At 45.4% G+C, this 15,587-nt stretch overlaps 1 protein-coding gene across 2 annotated transcripts in view; it reads left to right on the top strand.

Moving 5' to 3' along the window:
• LOC133387053 (collagen alpha-1(XX) chain-like) overlaps positions 1 to 15,587 on the top strand; it is a 142,837-nt gene that overhangs the window by 55,016 nt on the left and 72,234 nt on the right. For both annotated transcript variants that reach the window (XM_061631011.1, XM_061631010.1), the window contains exons 7-8: positions 4,915 to 4,953; positions 13,889 to 14,027. In XM_061631011.1, the coding sequence (XP_061486995.1) occupies positions 4,915 to 4,953; positions 13,889 to 14,027 (178 nt within the window). The remainder of the gene's footprint in view (positions 1 to 4,914; positions 4,954 to 13,888; positions 14,028 to 15,587) is intronic.

The raw sequence follows: 15,587 nt of genomic DNA, 5'->3' as shown, positions 1-15,587 counted from the left end.
TCCTAAAGATACAGGATCAGTCTCAGGCCCTGAACCTGGCAACCTTATTCTATGCTGAACTGAAACTCTAAGCCCTGCACTCCCAACTGTTCCCTGGGAGCAGAGCTTGCACTCAGCATTGTTTAAATTCAATGCCAAATACAAACTCTGCTGCTTTCACCAGGGATCAGATCCACCTGTCATCATATGACATCATTTGAGCACTGGAGAGTCTCTTCCAGTCAAAGTATGATTCTGGGCTGTCAGCCTTCCACAACCTGGTGCTTTTGTGACATGTGTATGTTTTAATCTCCACATGCATGTTCACTCACTAGAAACTCAAATGCCACTTTATAGGGTAGTAAAATCTTTTGCTGGAATTAAATCCGCACATCAGTCTTATGCATGTATAACTTTACCCTTAACTCCAATGAACCACACAGAAAGTAACTAAAGATTGGATTATTAGAAGAAGAAACAGGAAAAATATTGCATTTTACCATTTCAGTCAAAACGGGCAGCATTCTAACTTCAACCCAATCACTTGTCCCTAGTACTCTAGATAGAATAAGACAGAGAACCTAACCCTATCCACACTCAGCGTTACGTCAAATTACATGGAGAGAAAAAGAAAAGAAAGGAGCTCAAGAGTTTAGGGTGAATGTACCTCTCCGAAAGACTGCAGCAAAAGTCTGAAGTCAGAAGGGAACTTTTATTTCTAGTTGTGAGACAAAGCACTGCCCTTACTGTAGCCTTTGCTAGACTTGAAAGATCCCACCTTTCCATGCAGCCCCAATGTTGGTTCCTAGAGTGTGATATGTAGAGTAAGTAACAGTTGAGCCCCCAAGGGAGTGGTGCTACCGATTCTGAAATTTGCCAGGCTTAAGTATAGCATTGGGTTGCATGCAAATTAGGAGGGGGAATGCAAACGTGACATATGAGAACAATGGAAAAATCAGGAATTATTGATCAGGGCTCTGGATTTACCAAATGTGTTTCCTGATAAGATTCCTATCTCCTGAGAAATATTTACTGTAAATTCCTGGTCTTAGGTGATTGATCCCTTATCCCCTAAAGATCAAAGATATCATGACCTTTGTTCATATGGTTCCATTGTTTGTTAGAAATGCCTGTTTTCCACTGATACACAAACTCATAAATTTTAGATTCTTCCCATGAGAGTCAGGATGTTTGTGGCTTCTGGCATTTACAGGTAGCTCACGTCTCCAAAGAGGGGCTGTTTCCCAGGATTCCTTGCATCTTTCAGGCTTCCAAACTTTGGTTCACTGAAATGAATCAAAGAATGAAAAATCCCCAATATTATTATAGATAATCCTTTACACTTCCCAGTTACTGGATGCCCATCAGCCCCAACCAGCATGGGCAATAGTCAGAGAAGATGGGAGTTGGGGTCCATCAACATCTGGAGGGTGTGATGTTCCTGTATGTGAAAATAATGTATATATGGTAAGTGCAGGTTTATTATAGGAAATATGGTAAGTGGAGTGAGTGAGAAGGGGGAGTACATGGGCTGTAGAATGTTGGATGATGATTGGCTGTGTATTTGAATGGCTGAAGGTATAAATGAGAGGATGACTGTTGAGTCTGGATGGTTGAGGTGGTGTTTGGTGGATGTTGAAGGTGGTGGATGTTGAAGGTGGTGGATCCTCAGTGGGGACCGGGACCTGGTGCGAGATGTAAGTGTTGTTGAACCGATTGGGAGCAGTGACCACAGTGCTATTAAATTAAACATACATGTAACTGGCCAATTGCCAAGAAAATCCAACACGGTCACATTTGACTTCAAAAGAGGAAACTTCACAAAAATGAGGGGATTGGTAAAAAGAAAGCTGAAAAACAAAGTCCAGAGGGTCACATCACTCGAAAATGCTTGGAAGTTGTTTAAAAACACTATATTAAAAGCTCAACTGGAGTGCATACCGCAGATCAGAAAAGGTACCGCCAGGGCCAAGAAGATGCCAGCATGGTTAACGAGCAAAGTCAAGGAAGCTCTTAGAGGCAAAAAGTCTTCCTTCAGAAAATGGAAGTCTTGTCCGAATGAAGAAAATAAAAAAGAACACAAACTCTGGCAAAAGAAATGCAAGAAGACAATAAGGGATGCTAAAAAAGAATTTGAGGAGCACATTGCTAAGAACATAAAAACCAACAACAAAAAATTCTATAAATACATTCAAAGCAGGAGACCATCTAGGGAGGCGATTGGACCCTTGGATGATAAGGGAGTCAAAGGTGTACTAAAGAACGATAAGGAGATTGCAGAGAAGCTAAATGACTTCTTTGCATCTGTCTTCACAGTGGAAGATATAGGGCAGATCCCTGACCCTGAACTAACATTTGCAGGAAGGGATTCTGAGGAACTGAGACAAATAGTGGTAACGAGAGAGGAAGTTCTAGGCTTAATGGACAATATAAAAACTGACAAATCACCGGGCCCGGATGGCATCCACCCGAGAGTTCTCAAAGAACTCAAAGGTGAAATTGCTGATCTGCTAACTAAAATATGTAACTTGTCCCTCGGGTCCTGCTCCGTGCCTGAGGACTGGAAAGTGGCAAATGTAACACCAATCTTCAAAAAGGGATCCAGAGGGGATCCCGGAAATTACAGGCCAGTTAGCTTAACTTCTGTTCCTGGAAAACTGGTAGAAAGTATTATTAAAGCTAGATTAACTAAGCACATAGAAGAACAAGCCTTGCTGAAGCAGAGCCAGCATGGCTTCTGCAAGGGAAAGTCCTGTCTCAGTAACCTATTAGAATTCTTTGAGAGTGTCAACAAGCATATAGATAGAGGTGATCCAGTGGACATAGTGTACTTAGACTTTCAAAAAGCGTTTGACAAGGTACCTCACCAAAGACTTCTGAGGAAGCTTAGCAGTCATGGAATAAGAGGAGAGGTCCTGTTGTGGATAAGGAATTGGTTAAGAAGCAGAAAGCAGAGAGTAGGAATCAACGGACAGTTCTCCCAATGGAGGGCTGTAGAAAGTGGAGTCCCTCAAGGATCGGTATTGGGACCTGTACTTTTCAACTTGTTCATTAATGACCTAGAATTAGGAGTGAGCAGTGAAGTGGCCAAGTTTGCTGATGACACTAAATTGTTCAGGGTTGTTAAAACAAAAAGGGATTGTGAAGAGCTCCAAAAAGATCTCTCCAAACTGAGTGAATGGGCGGAAAAATGGCAAATGCAATTCAATATAAACAAGTGTAAAATTATGCATATTGGAGCAAACAATCTGAATTTCACATATACGCTCATGGGGTCTGAACTGGCGGTGACCGACCAGGAGAGAGACCTCGGGGTTGTAGTGGACAGCACAATGAAAATGTCGACCCAGTGTGCGGCAGCTGTGAAAAAGGCAAATTCCATGCTAGCGATCATTAGGAAAGGTATTGAAAATAAAACAGCCGATATCATAATGCCGTTGTATAAATCTATGGTGTGGCCGTATTTGGAATACTGTGTACAGTTCTGGTCGCCTCATCTCAAAAAGGATATTATAGAGTTGGAAAAGGTTCAGAAGAGGGCAACCAGAATGATCAAGGGGATGGAGCGACTCCCTTACGAGGAAAGGTTGCAGCATTTGGGGCTTTTTAGTTTAGAGAAAAGGCGGGTCAGAGGAGACATGATAGAAGTGTATAAAATTATGCATGGCATTGAGAAAGTGGATAGAGAAAAGTTCTTCTCCCTCTCTCATAATACTAGAACTCGTGGACATTCAAAGAAGCTGAATGTTGGAAGATACAGGACAGACAAAAGGAAGTACTTCTTTACTCAGCGCATAGTTAAACTATGGAATTTGCTCCCACAAGATGCAGTAATGGCCACCAGCTTGGACAGCTTTAAAAGAAGATTAGACAAATTCATGGAGGACAGGGCTATCAATGGCTACTAGCCGTGATGGCTGTGCTGTGCCACCCTAGTCAGAGGCAGCATGCTTCTGAAAACCAGTTGCAGGAAGCCTCAGGAGGGGAGAGTGTTCTTGCACTCGGGTCCTGCTTGCGGGCTTCCCCCAGGCACCTGGTTGGCCACTGTGAGAACAGGATGCTGGACTAGATGGGCCACTGGCCTGATCCAGCAGGCTCTTCTTATGTTCTTATGTTCTTATGTTGAGGGTGGTGGGTGTTGAGGGTGGTGGGTGTTGAAGGTTGTTGTAGAGAGATTGGATTAGGAGTTCTGAGGCAAATATTAAGAAGTAAGAACATAAGAGAATCATATATGAAACCATACGCTTGTCAATAATATATATATAAGTAATCTTGTTATTCCTAGTGTGAACAATAAACATTTTCTTGGTTTACTTAAAGCCTGATTCCTTAGCTGGAGTGTACAGACCAGGGGGGAAGGCAGGGTAACCAAGGCTGGAGAAGAAATTGTATCTAATGGTGGCAGTGGGTAAGGAGGAGATATTGTATTAGCATTCAGTACCACAGAGCAACCCAGAGCTGTGAGCTTCATAGGCAAGAGGCTTCAGGGGGTTGGGAATTACTAATACACACAGACACAAGGTATCATATAGCCAGGAAGAGACTAAGGCACAGTCTAGAGGCTATATTGAGTACACAGAGTGTTGGGTAGTGTGGCCTAGCAGAGGGATCTTTTGAGATCTGTGCTAGAGCGGAGAGAGGTAAAAATAAACACGACGATCCTGACTGCTGGTAGCCACGAGTGAGAACCTCACAGGTGGTGCCAGGGGAAGGACGTCACAGAGGGCACTAGGTTGGGGAAGGCTGTGGGCTACATGCGCCAGTGATCTGAGTCGTCATAAGGCAGATTTGAATGCATTTGCATTCAAAGCTAGGTTTGCCCTTCAAAATGTGTGAAAGAGCCCTTTGTGTTGCACACCTTTGCATCAGGTAACTAACATATCTATGCTTGTTTTCATGCCTTTTCCATTCCACTTGTTCCACATCATCCTGAAGGATGTCCTGTTCTTGGCTCCATGGAAGGCTCTCTGCAAGGTAGGCATGGCAGCTTGCTCTTCCTCTTTGAAAAAAATGACCCTTTCTTTTTTGGTTATGCAGTGCCTTAAAGATCCAGGTGTTGTATAACAGGATCATGTCCACAGCCTTGCAACCTCATTGGCATTCTCAATAAGACAATCAGATTAATGGCCTTTGATCAAGCCTGGAATCAGGGATCAGCACTGTTAGGCAGATAGCCTGAGTTCTGCCCCACTGCTCAGGGAAGGGGTGACTTTGCTCCCACTGCCAGTGCTGGCTGGTGTCCATTGGGACTGGTGGGCAGGGAACCCAACAGTAGGTAGAGCCAAAGCCATTGATAGGAGAGGCCAGATGCAATGAGAGGCAGAGAGAACTTATCTAGTTTGGTCCCCACCACTCTCCGTGCTGAGTTCTACAAGGGCAACACTGGGATTAGAGGAGGGAGCTGACATCCAGAGCCATTCCCTGCAGTGCCAGTGCCAAAGGGCAGGCAGGTGGGGCCCTAGCTAAGGACCCTGCAGCCCAGAGGGCGCCCTGAAAGGCCCCTCATTAAGGTGGGGTAGTGCTCCCCTTCTGTGATCTGCAGCAGGGTCCCTGCTACGGATTGCAGGGAGGGAGTTGCCCGCCTGCTCGCTCACTTGCCCACCCCTCACACCCGCTCGCTCACTTGCCCACCCCCTGTGCCTGTTGGCTCCCCCTCCCCCTGCCTGCTCTCTCTCTCTTCCCACTCCCTACTCGCTCGCTCTCCCCACTGCCCGCTCGCTCACCCCTGCTCACTCACACCCCCTCACTCATCTGACCTCCCAACCCCCCTGACCAGCTGCTTACCCACTAAGTAGGTAGGTGAGGGAACATGTGTGCATGCAGGTGCCAGGGCCCAGGGCAGGCTGATGCCCAAGGGCTCTGGCATGTCTGGCACCAGCCCTAATCCCCTGCACTGGCTAGAAGTAAAAAGGCAGGTGGGGGCACTGGATGAGAGCAGACTGAGGTTGGTGGAGCTGTGCCCCATTTGCCCTAATGGACTAGTTTCCACTGGCAACTGCCAAGGGTAGGGCTTTGCCATCTTCACTGCCACAAAGGGGTCCATTTGGGGCAGGGGTGGGCTGTTGAGGACCCTGCAAAACCTGGCATCAGCCCTACCTTTGATAACCAGAGGTTACTTCAGAGCCCTATTGACATCAGTGGAAGAGCAGGGGTGTGCTTGCTAACCTTGCTCTGGCCATTGTGTGCCATGCTGGCCTCACCCCCTGATGTCCATGCATGGGCAGAGCAGGGAGCTCTGAAGAGAGGAGCCTGATCTGGGAAGTAACCCCACATGATTTCTAAATCGTGCAGAGAGCCTACGCACATAGAACAGGCACCCTGTTCAGACTTTGTCCTCCCAAGTAAAGAGGGTGGCAGGACCACAAGAGAGAGGGCAGGACCAGTGAGCACAGCCCCACTCTTTCCCCACATGATTACCACTGAACTACTGAATAGGAATTCAGTAAGAATTCCTGCTGCACCCCACTTGCTTGGCTGCAGGTTTGTGCAGAGATATTTAGCCAGAGAGAAAGAGAGTGAGCTGCCCTCACTCCAAATTATGTTTTGCCCTCCATACCTCCCCCTACTGCGCAGAAAATGTTTGCATGAAAACATTCGGCTCAGCCCTTGTGCTGACACACATTATTGAGCATGTGATCCTGCCAGAAAATCCAACGGAGCATTTCTTTTGTGAGAATTCCTCTGCAACAGAAAGAATTTCACAAACAGAATTGCCTAGTGCCTCAGCGCTGCACCTTCCACTTTCCCATAATAACGTTATTAACATTGAGTGCAAACTTTAACCGAGATGAGAAGATTTCAGCACTGCTGTCTTTTGCAAATTTAATCCAGCAAGCATTCTAATTCTTCAAAAATTGAAGGGGCCCCTTCCATCCATACCCTTCGTCTTCCTGATAACAATCAGTACCGGGCTACGGAAAATAGAAGTGATGGTGAGATGCACCTGGTGGAGGCACGATATTGATTAAACCCTCTCCTTTCTTGTGTGTCCCCTTGACTATTTATACAATTATCTCTTTTCCAGTTGTTCCTTCCTCCTGCCCCCACCCTGGCCTTAGCTTTCCATAAATTCAAATAAGCGAGGTGGGAGGGAGAAAGAATTGCTGTTTGCAAGGTCTGCTTGTATTAAAGACTTTAGAAAGTGACTCACAAAGCTTTAATGAGCAGCTGAGGATGAGGGAGGAAGCTCTGCGAGCCTGGAGATGAGTCCCCCCCCCTTTCGTGTGAGAGAATATGTATTTGTCACGTAGCTCAGGTCAACCCTCACTTAGCAGTTTAAACGGGAGGGGAGGGTGGAGGAGAGACAGAAAAATGGAAAAGAGCGGTTTAATTTTCTTTTGCCTTCTCGTTCATGGTAGCATGCCAGCTGTATGCAGTTCTGGAGCAACCACACAGAGCTTTATTTAGTTATTTTCTTACATTTATATCCCAGGCTATGGTCTGAAGGCACATGAGGCCAGCACCCTGCTGAAGCTAAGCAGGGTCAGGTCTGGTCAGTGTCTGGATGGGAGACCGCTTGGGAACTATATGTAAGCCGCCTTGGGTTCCTATCATGAAAAGAAAGGTGGGGTATAAATGAAATAAATAAATAAATAAACATAACCCGCCTTTCTTTCGTCAAGGAACCCAAGGCAGCATACATGTGGTCTCCCATCCAGGCACTGACCAGGTCCAGACCTGCTTAGCTTCAGCAAGCTTCAGCAAGGTGATGGTCTTCTGTGCCTTCAGACCATGCCCTGGGACTGATTGTGGCTGATTCACACAAACTTTTTAGTATGCCTTGTGCAAAAGCTGGTGCAGTCCCATGTATTGAGCACAGGATTTGGATCTCGGAGTCCTGGATTCAAATCCTACATTTGCTAGGGATTCTTCGCCAGCCCCCCTCCTGCCTTGTCATGATTGGTGCTTTTGGTACAGAAAAGGCGTGTCATTCATACCCAGTTTTTCATAGAGGTACACAGATCCCTGTCTTCCTCCAAGGAGCTCAGGGCAGCTTCATGGTGGTTATCCAGTACCATTTTATCATCACAGCAGCCCTCGTGGATAGGTTAGGCTGAGAGATTGTGACCCGTCCAAGGGCACCAGATTGATGGCTTGATGGCTGAGGAGGAATATGAACCCAGGTCTCCCCAGTCCTGACTTCACATTCGGTCCACTAGAATAGTTCTTTGGCTGGTGCTCCTGATCTGGCTTTGGGGACCATGGGCATAGCTCGGAGTGCTGGCTACAGAAATCTAGCCCTGGGTGTCTCATGTGCAACAGCCAGTAGCTAGAGATAAGAAGGCCTGGGGGAAAAAAAACTCAGGAGAAAACCTGGGGAAAAAACTTTTAAAATACTTTTTCTGAATTTCCCCAGTTTCTCCCCCAAATTGGGAAAAAATGACCCCCCACTCCAAAAAAATATATTTCCCCCATTTTTTGTTTGTTTGTTTTCTGGGCCTTCACATGTCTACCCATGGCACAAACAATTCCCACTCTGTCAGTGTTAGATCCTGCAGGGATGTTCATGCAGAGTCCCTTACTGCACTGAGGGTGCATGGAGACTGCACGGCACATCATATATGAAAAGGTGCACAAAGGTAAGATGAGCCCATGGTGGGAAAGTGGCCTGATTTCTTCAGTCACTGCGAGCACATCCAAATTCGCATCCATGGCCTGGTTAAGTATCCCATCGCCCAAGGGAAGTAAATGCCCATCTCACACAAAAAATTGCCTTATTCTGAGTCAGACAGCTGGTGCATCTGGTGCCATGCCATCTGCACTGATGGCTGGCAGCTCCCCAGGGTTTCAGACAAGGGACATTCCCAGGCCTACCTGGAGATGCTAGGGGTTATAGAACCTTGGACTTTCTGCATGCAAAGCAGGTGTTCTATTACTGAGCTATGACCCTTCCTGAATTTCTGTCACTCTTGGAGTAGGGAGAAGGGGAAGTGCAGCGAGCAAGGGGTTGAACTTGATGGCCTGATAGGCCCCTTCCAACTCTACTGTTCTATGATTCTATGAAGTATCAGGACTGGGTCATGGACAGCAATCAGAAATGAGCCAAGAGCTGGAAACCAGAAGCCATGGGTCGTTATTATTGTTGTTACATTTACATCCCACCTTTCCTCTAAGGAAGCACCTTAAAGCAGTCCACATTTCCTTAGCAGTATTTTTACCTCTTAAATGCAATAGTTGCGAGTCTCCGACAGCCAAGATAATTAATGACTTCGCTCTTTCGTCCCAGCGAAGCCATTCTGCAGGTGGTGGAACGGAGGGGGGTTGTTGGTCAATTACTTTCCATAAATCCTCTCTGTTTAGATGGGCTTGCATCCGCAGCCGCCAGCATGAGTAATTTCATTCTGAGAGACGTTCCAGTGGAATGCCAGCCAAAGTTACTCCAGCCATTCTCGCAGACTTCCTTATCACTTTGGTTTCCTGGCAACACAATCCTCTGCCGCTGCTTTGCCGCTCTCCCACAGCTCACCAGCTCTCCGGCTCAGCTTCCTTTGGTTGTCCGGCATAGAACAAGGTTTCTAACTGGTTTACAAACTGGGTGTTACTGGTTTGGAGCTGGGCCCATAACCCTTTGTAGAGTGCAGCACCTATTGACCAGTATAACCAGTAGTCCAGTAGCGCGTTAACTAGCCTATTAGTGCCAGCCGCCGACTGAAATAATAGACCATCAGCCAAGTCTTCAAGAAGAAAAAAACTTTACTGTTGCTATAGGCAGTTTATCACACCATGCTCCATCTCTCTCTCTCTCCAACCAACTCTATAACGCCTTCCTATTACCCCACACCTCAGTGTGCTCACTCAAGCCTTTTATTGCTGCTTCTTTGATCTGTTGCAGCTGCAGCCTGACCTTGGGCGTTTCTGCCAAGTGCTGTTAATTAACGGCTTCACTCTTCCCTTAACTCCTACCGTCCTGTCTGGAAATGGCTGTGTTGCCCACCTAAGCCTGACAGCTTTCTCCCTCCCCATCTTATCCTCACAACAACCCTGTGCGGTAGGTTAGGCTGAGAGACAGTGACCAGCCCAAGGTCACCCAGTGAGCTTCGTAGCTGAGTGGGGATTTGGACTCTGGTCTCCCACGTCTCAGTCTAACACTCAAACCACTAGCCAGTGGCCAGGACTGAAAAATAAGTCAGAAGCAAAGGACAATTCAGGAGGCCAGGTTGAGAAGCAAGTCACAATAAAGGAATCAAGAATAATCAAGAATACAGGAATGGGCCAGAGAGCAATGTTGTGCAAACAAGACTGGGAGAGGAAGTCCTCTTCAACTCCTTCCTGTCCCGGACGATCCTTTATTTTGCCTGGGTGGGTGGAATCTGTGCAGGACCAGATGGTACTTCTCTGAGATTGCTACCAGCTGCCCTTCAGTGGTTTACCACATGGGGCAACTGCATGCAGATCCACCACCTTCTGACAGGGAGGCAGAGGCCCTGAAGTTTCAATGTTGGAGCGGGTTGTTTCTGATTGGCAGAATTTCCTGCGAACCCTTGAGGGCTACTTTGGAACATTGCCGCCCCTTACCAGAAAGACTAATTGAGGCACTTCTTAGCAACATCTTGTTTCTGCATCCAGATGATGGAATGTTCCCAGCAGCTTTAAAAGCATCAGAGGGGTAAGACCTGTCTTGCTGGATGAGACAGGCAGCCCGTCTTCTAGTCCAGCACTGTTTGCCAATGGTGGCCTGCTAAGTGCCCATTTGGAAGTTGACAAGCAGATTGGAAACCACTTTCTTTTGCCGTTTGTCCCCAGCACCTGTTAATCAGAGGGATATGGCCTTTGAATTTAGAGATCCTACCTGGCTACCTAGCCATTGATCTTTTTTCCATTAATTTGTTTCATGCTTTTAAAAAAAGGATTGGATTAGGAAGACCTGGTTCAAATCCTAGCTCAGTCATTGCTGGATTACACTGGGCCAATCACTAACCCTTAGCCAAACTCACCCCATAGGGTTGTTATGAAGGTAAAATGTGGGGCTTCACTTAAAACTGGTCAGGAAACTACATTTGGTGCTGAACACTGCAGTCAGGTTGTTAAGTGGAGCACCGTGATGCGCACTAGGGATGGAAGGATCTGTCATTTTCAGTTCTCTGTTTCTTGTTTTTCCACTCTTAAAATTGATTCTCCACATTTCTGCAGCAACTACTTTTTAAAAAAAAATAATTCTCTGGCATTTTAGTGAGAATTTCTCCTACCAAACACATTTTTCATGCATTTTGACTAATGTACACATTTTTGCAAGCAATTTCTCCTAATGTAATGCATGTTTGTATGTTATTTTCACAAATGTATTAATTTTTATGCACACTTTCCCTAATATATACATTTTTGTAAACATTGCTTGGTTGGAGAACTGCATTGCAAAATTCGTATAAGTGCAAATTTCAAAAGATGGCTGTGTTTTGGCTCTCATGTTGTTTCGGAAAGTGCAGATTTGATAAACATGATCTGAATCCAATTTCTTCCCCATACCTAATGCACAGATATTATACCTGTGCTGAGGGATCTGCACCGGCTGCCGATTAGCTACCAGGCCATGCTCAAGGTCTTGCTAACCAATTTTTTAAATTGCTTTTTAAAATGTGTTTTGAAATTTGTATGTTTGTTTTTAATGTTTTAAATTGTTGTAAACTGCCCAGAGAGCTTCGGCTATGGGGCGGTATATAAATGAAATAAATAAATAAATAAATATGAAGCTCAGAACAACTTGGGACCAGGTTACCTGAAGACCGCCTGCCCCTGAATCCCTAGAATATTTACATGATATTCTGTAAGCTCACTTTGATCATCTGGGGAAATTCTACTCATTGCACAACACCCTACAGAATGTTTGTTGTTGCTGCCACTGCTGCCGCTGCTGCCGCTGCTGCCGCTACTGCCGCTGCTGCCGCTGCTGCCGCTGCTGCCGCTGCTGCCGCTGCTGCCGCTGCTGCCGCTGCTGCCGCTGCTGCCGCTGCTGCCGCTGCTACCGCTGCTGCCGCTGCTGCCGCTGCTGCTGCATGTATTACCTGCCCTACAGTACATTATTAAAAACAGCTTAAACAAATTGCATTCACAACTAGAGAGAGTCTTGATAATTATAGGGCAGTGACCCAGAAATGGGCATTTCCCACCATTGTCCCTGTCCTGTGGAAGGCGCTTCCTTCTGCCATAGGTGAAGCTGCAGTCATCAGTTCCTTCAAATATCTTGTAAAGACTTCTTTTTGCTCAGACTTTCCTTGACCCATAAGATCAGACCCTGTTGATTAGGACTGTGCACAACCTTCCCTATCCGTCTTGTGGTTCCAATATGTGGGTGTGAAGATCCCACCTGCTGCCACCTCCTGTCAGGTCCCTCCAGTCAGGATCCTGGGTTTTATTTGTTCTCTCACTGGCTCTAGCACAGATCTCGCAAGATCCCACTGCTAGGCAGCACCACCAGCCACTCCCTATTTCACAATATTGCTTTGAGACTTTGCCTTAGTCTCCTTCTGGCTTATTGTTACTTTGTGTCTGGGTGCACTCTCAGGCCACAACCCCCCTGTATCTTTGTGCCAATAAAGCATACAGCCCTGAGTTGCCCTGGATACTTAATGATACTCTATCTCTTCACCGCTGCCACCATTTCATACTGTTTCTCCACCTTGGTAATTACCCTGCCCTCCCTTCTAGTCTGTGTAAACCCCAGCCAAGGATCAGGCCTATGGTAAACCAAGAAAATATTTATTTATAAACACCAGGAAATAACGCGATTACTTAAGGTATATTTAACAAGTGTATGGTTTCATATAGTGTCACTCTTTATGTTTCCAGTCATATATAATCTGCCTTAATACCAGCCAAATATAATCCAACCCACAACCAACTCCAACCCACAACAACCGACAGAACTCCCAAACTCCACCAACAGAACCCTTTCTCAACTGTCATCCTCTCATTTATACCTTCAGCCACTCAAACGCTCAGCCAATCACAATACAGGATTCTCCAGCATTCTAGCCTATGTACCCCCCCCTCTCACTCACTCTACTTACCACATTTACCCTACAAAACCTGCACTTACCATATTTACAGTAATATCTGCTTACAGGGACATCACAGTGGACCCTGAGGAGGACCAACCCGCCCTGTCCCAGTCATTGGCTCTGGCATGGACTGTTTTGTTGTGCAGCAATGAAATTAAAAGCCAGGTCTGCTTGCTTTGGAAAGCCCACCCCATGCTGATCCTTTCCAGAGATGGAAGGGATCAGGTGGGGCGGGCTTTCCAAGGCTGCCCTGTGCTCCCCTTTCAAGCTCTGATTGTACAGCTTGAAAGGAGGGGCACGGAGCAGGCTTTGCAAGTGCAAGGGATTTTGACAGGTAGGCAACCCAGATATCAATCATGCGATGCCATAGTGATGGCATGTGATTGACAGGTATATTATTCCACCTGCCAAAGTTGGCCAACAGGGTACATAAAGATCTGGCTGCCAGAGCCAAAATGTTCCCCACCCCTGTTCTGGATGTGGACCCCATTGATGATGGTGTCCCCAGTAAGAAAGTGCCACAGGGCACAAAGGGATCCTGCAGTGATGCAACTAAGTCCATGAGAACAAGGCATGATTAGAACAGGTATCTTCCCCACCCCCCTCCAGCAATAATTTGGAATCATTGCACCAATTTGTGCGGAAGCATCCCTAACACATCCCTTGTTGTACACTGCCCTGAGAGCTTGTTGCTATAGGGCGGTTTAGAAATGTAATTAAATAAATAAAATAAATAAATAACACAGCCAGACCCATTTTCAAGCAGGTGATCAAGACTGCTTTCTTTGGACAATGGTCATTTAATTTGTGATCAGTTTTAAATCGCTAGATCCCAGCCTGGTCCCAAGAAGATAGGTCTCTACTCCCCACTCAGACTGCCTTTACACCATCTTCTCATTCTCTGCTTTCTCCAGGTTATGACATGATGGAGGCATTTGGACTAACGGAAAAGGAGTATGCCTCCACCAAAGGCGTTGCTCTGGAACCATACATCTTCCTGGGAACTCACACTTACACCCTCTTCAGGGATATCCAGCTAACCCGGAAGACAAGGTAATGTGATGAACTAGGTCAGGAGACCTGACTGCAAGATTTCTGCTGCACAAATGCTTTAATTAATTGCTAGTAATGTGGGGTGACAGGCTGGTTACTCCAAACAGTGAACACCATTTGTTTTTGGCTGCAGTTTATTCGGTCGGTTTTATGAGTTATTACACATTTTTATTGTAACGTATTGCTTCTTTTTTATATTATGTTATGCTTTATGCTCCTAAAGTCTGTTAAGTCACCTACAGACTTTGTATGTAATAAGTGATCAATAAGTTAAATTATTATTAATAGTAAAAATAGCCTTAAAAACCCATTAAGATCCCTCCCTGCTGGAAAAGAGATTGATCACCTCCTCACACACAGAGCCAACAAAAGCTAAGCAGGCTTAATCCAGGCTATGTTCACACCATCCATTTATTCCACTATTGTTCCACTTTAATAAGTCATGCCTTCCCTCAAAGAATCCTGGGAAGTATAGTTTGTGAAGGGTGCTGAGAGTTGTCAGGAGACTCCTAATCCGCTCCCACAGCTATAATTTCCCGAGTTCTCTGGAACAAGGGACTGACCATTAAACCACACTGGCATTTGTAGCTCTGTGATGGAAATAGGGGTCTCCTAACAGCTCTCAGCACTTTTCACAAATTACGCTTCCCAGGATTCTTTGAGGGAAGCCATGACTTTTTAAAGTGGAATAATAGTGGAATTAATGGATGTTGTGAATGTGGCCTTAGACTTAAGAAAACAAACAGAATAACTATCTACAGCAGGTGTGAGGAACCTCTGGCCCTCCAAATGTTTATTTATTTTATTTTATTTATTAAATTTTTATCCCACCCTTCCTCCCAGAAGGAGCCCAGGGTGGTAAACAAAATACTAAAAATACTCTAAACTATCTTAAAAACAGACTTTAAAGTATATTAAAACAAAACATCTTTAAAAACATATTAACCTTTTAAAACATCTTTTTTTAAAAAAGCTTTAAAAGCATCTTAAAAAGCAATATTTCCACTCTTTGCACATCTATCCATAGTCAGGCCTCACTCTGGGACACCCTGAATAAGCCTCACCACTGATTTATTGTTGTTGTTGTTGTTATGTGCCTTCAAATTGATTACGACTTATGTCGACCCTATGAATCAGCAACCTGCAACAGCATCTATTATAAACCACCCTGTTCAGATCTTGTAAGTTCAGGTCTGTGGCTTCCTTTATGGAATCAATCCATCTCTTGTTTGGCCTTCCTCTTTTTCTACTCCCTTTTGTTTTTCCCAGCATCATTGTCTTTTCTAGTGAATGATTTATTTTTAGATCATACAAATACTCAGGTTGCTGTTGAGGAACTCATGACATCTCCTTGCAAAGCCCACTTTGAGGGACACATCTCACAAAATGAGTGCATTCCATAGCAACAGCAGTGAGAAAATGCTGAAATTTAAGAGACTTGGGCCTTGACTTGGGAGAAATGGGAAATCTTTTGCCAGATGTAGCTGAACTACAACTCCTATCATCCCTGACCATTGACCATGATTGCTAGGGCTGATGGGAGTTGTCATTCAGCAATAT

This window comes from Rhineura floridana, chromosome 6, assembly GCF_030035675.1.
Source record: "Rhineura floridana isolate rRhiFlo1 chromosome 6, rRhiFlo1.hap2, whole genome shotgun sequence".
In the NCBI taxonomy this organism is placed as follows: domain Eukaryota; kingdom Metazoa; phylum Chordata; class Lepidosauria; order Squamata; family Rhineuridae; genus Rhineura; species Rhineura floridana.
This window is presented reverse-complemented; position numbering and strand designations above follow the sequence as displayed.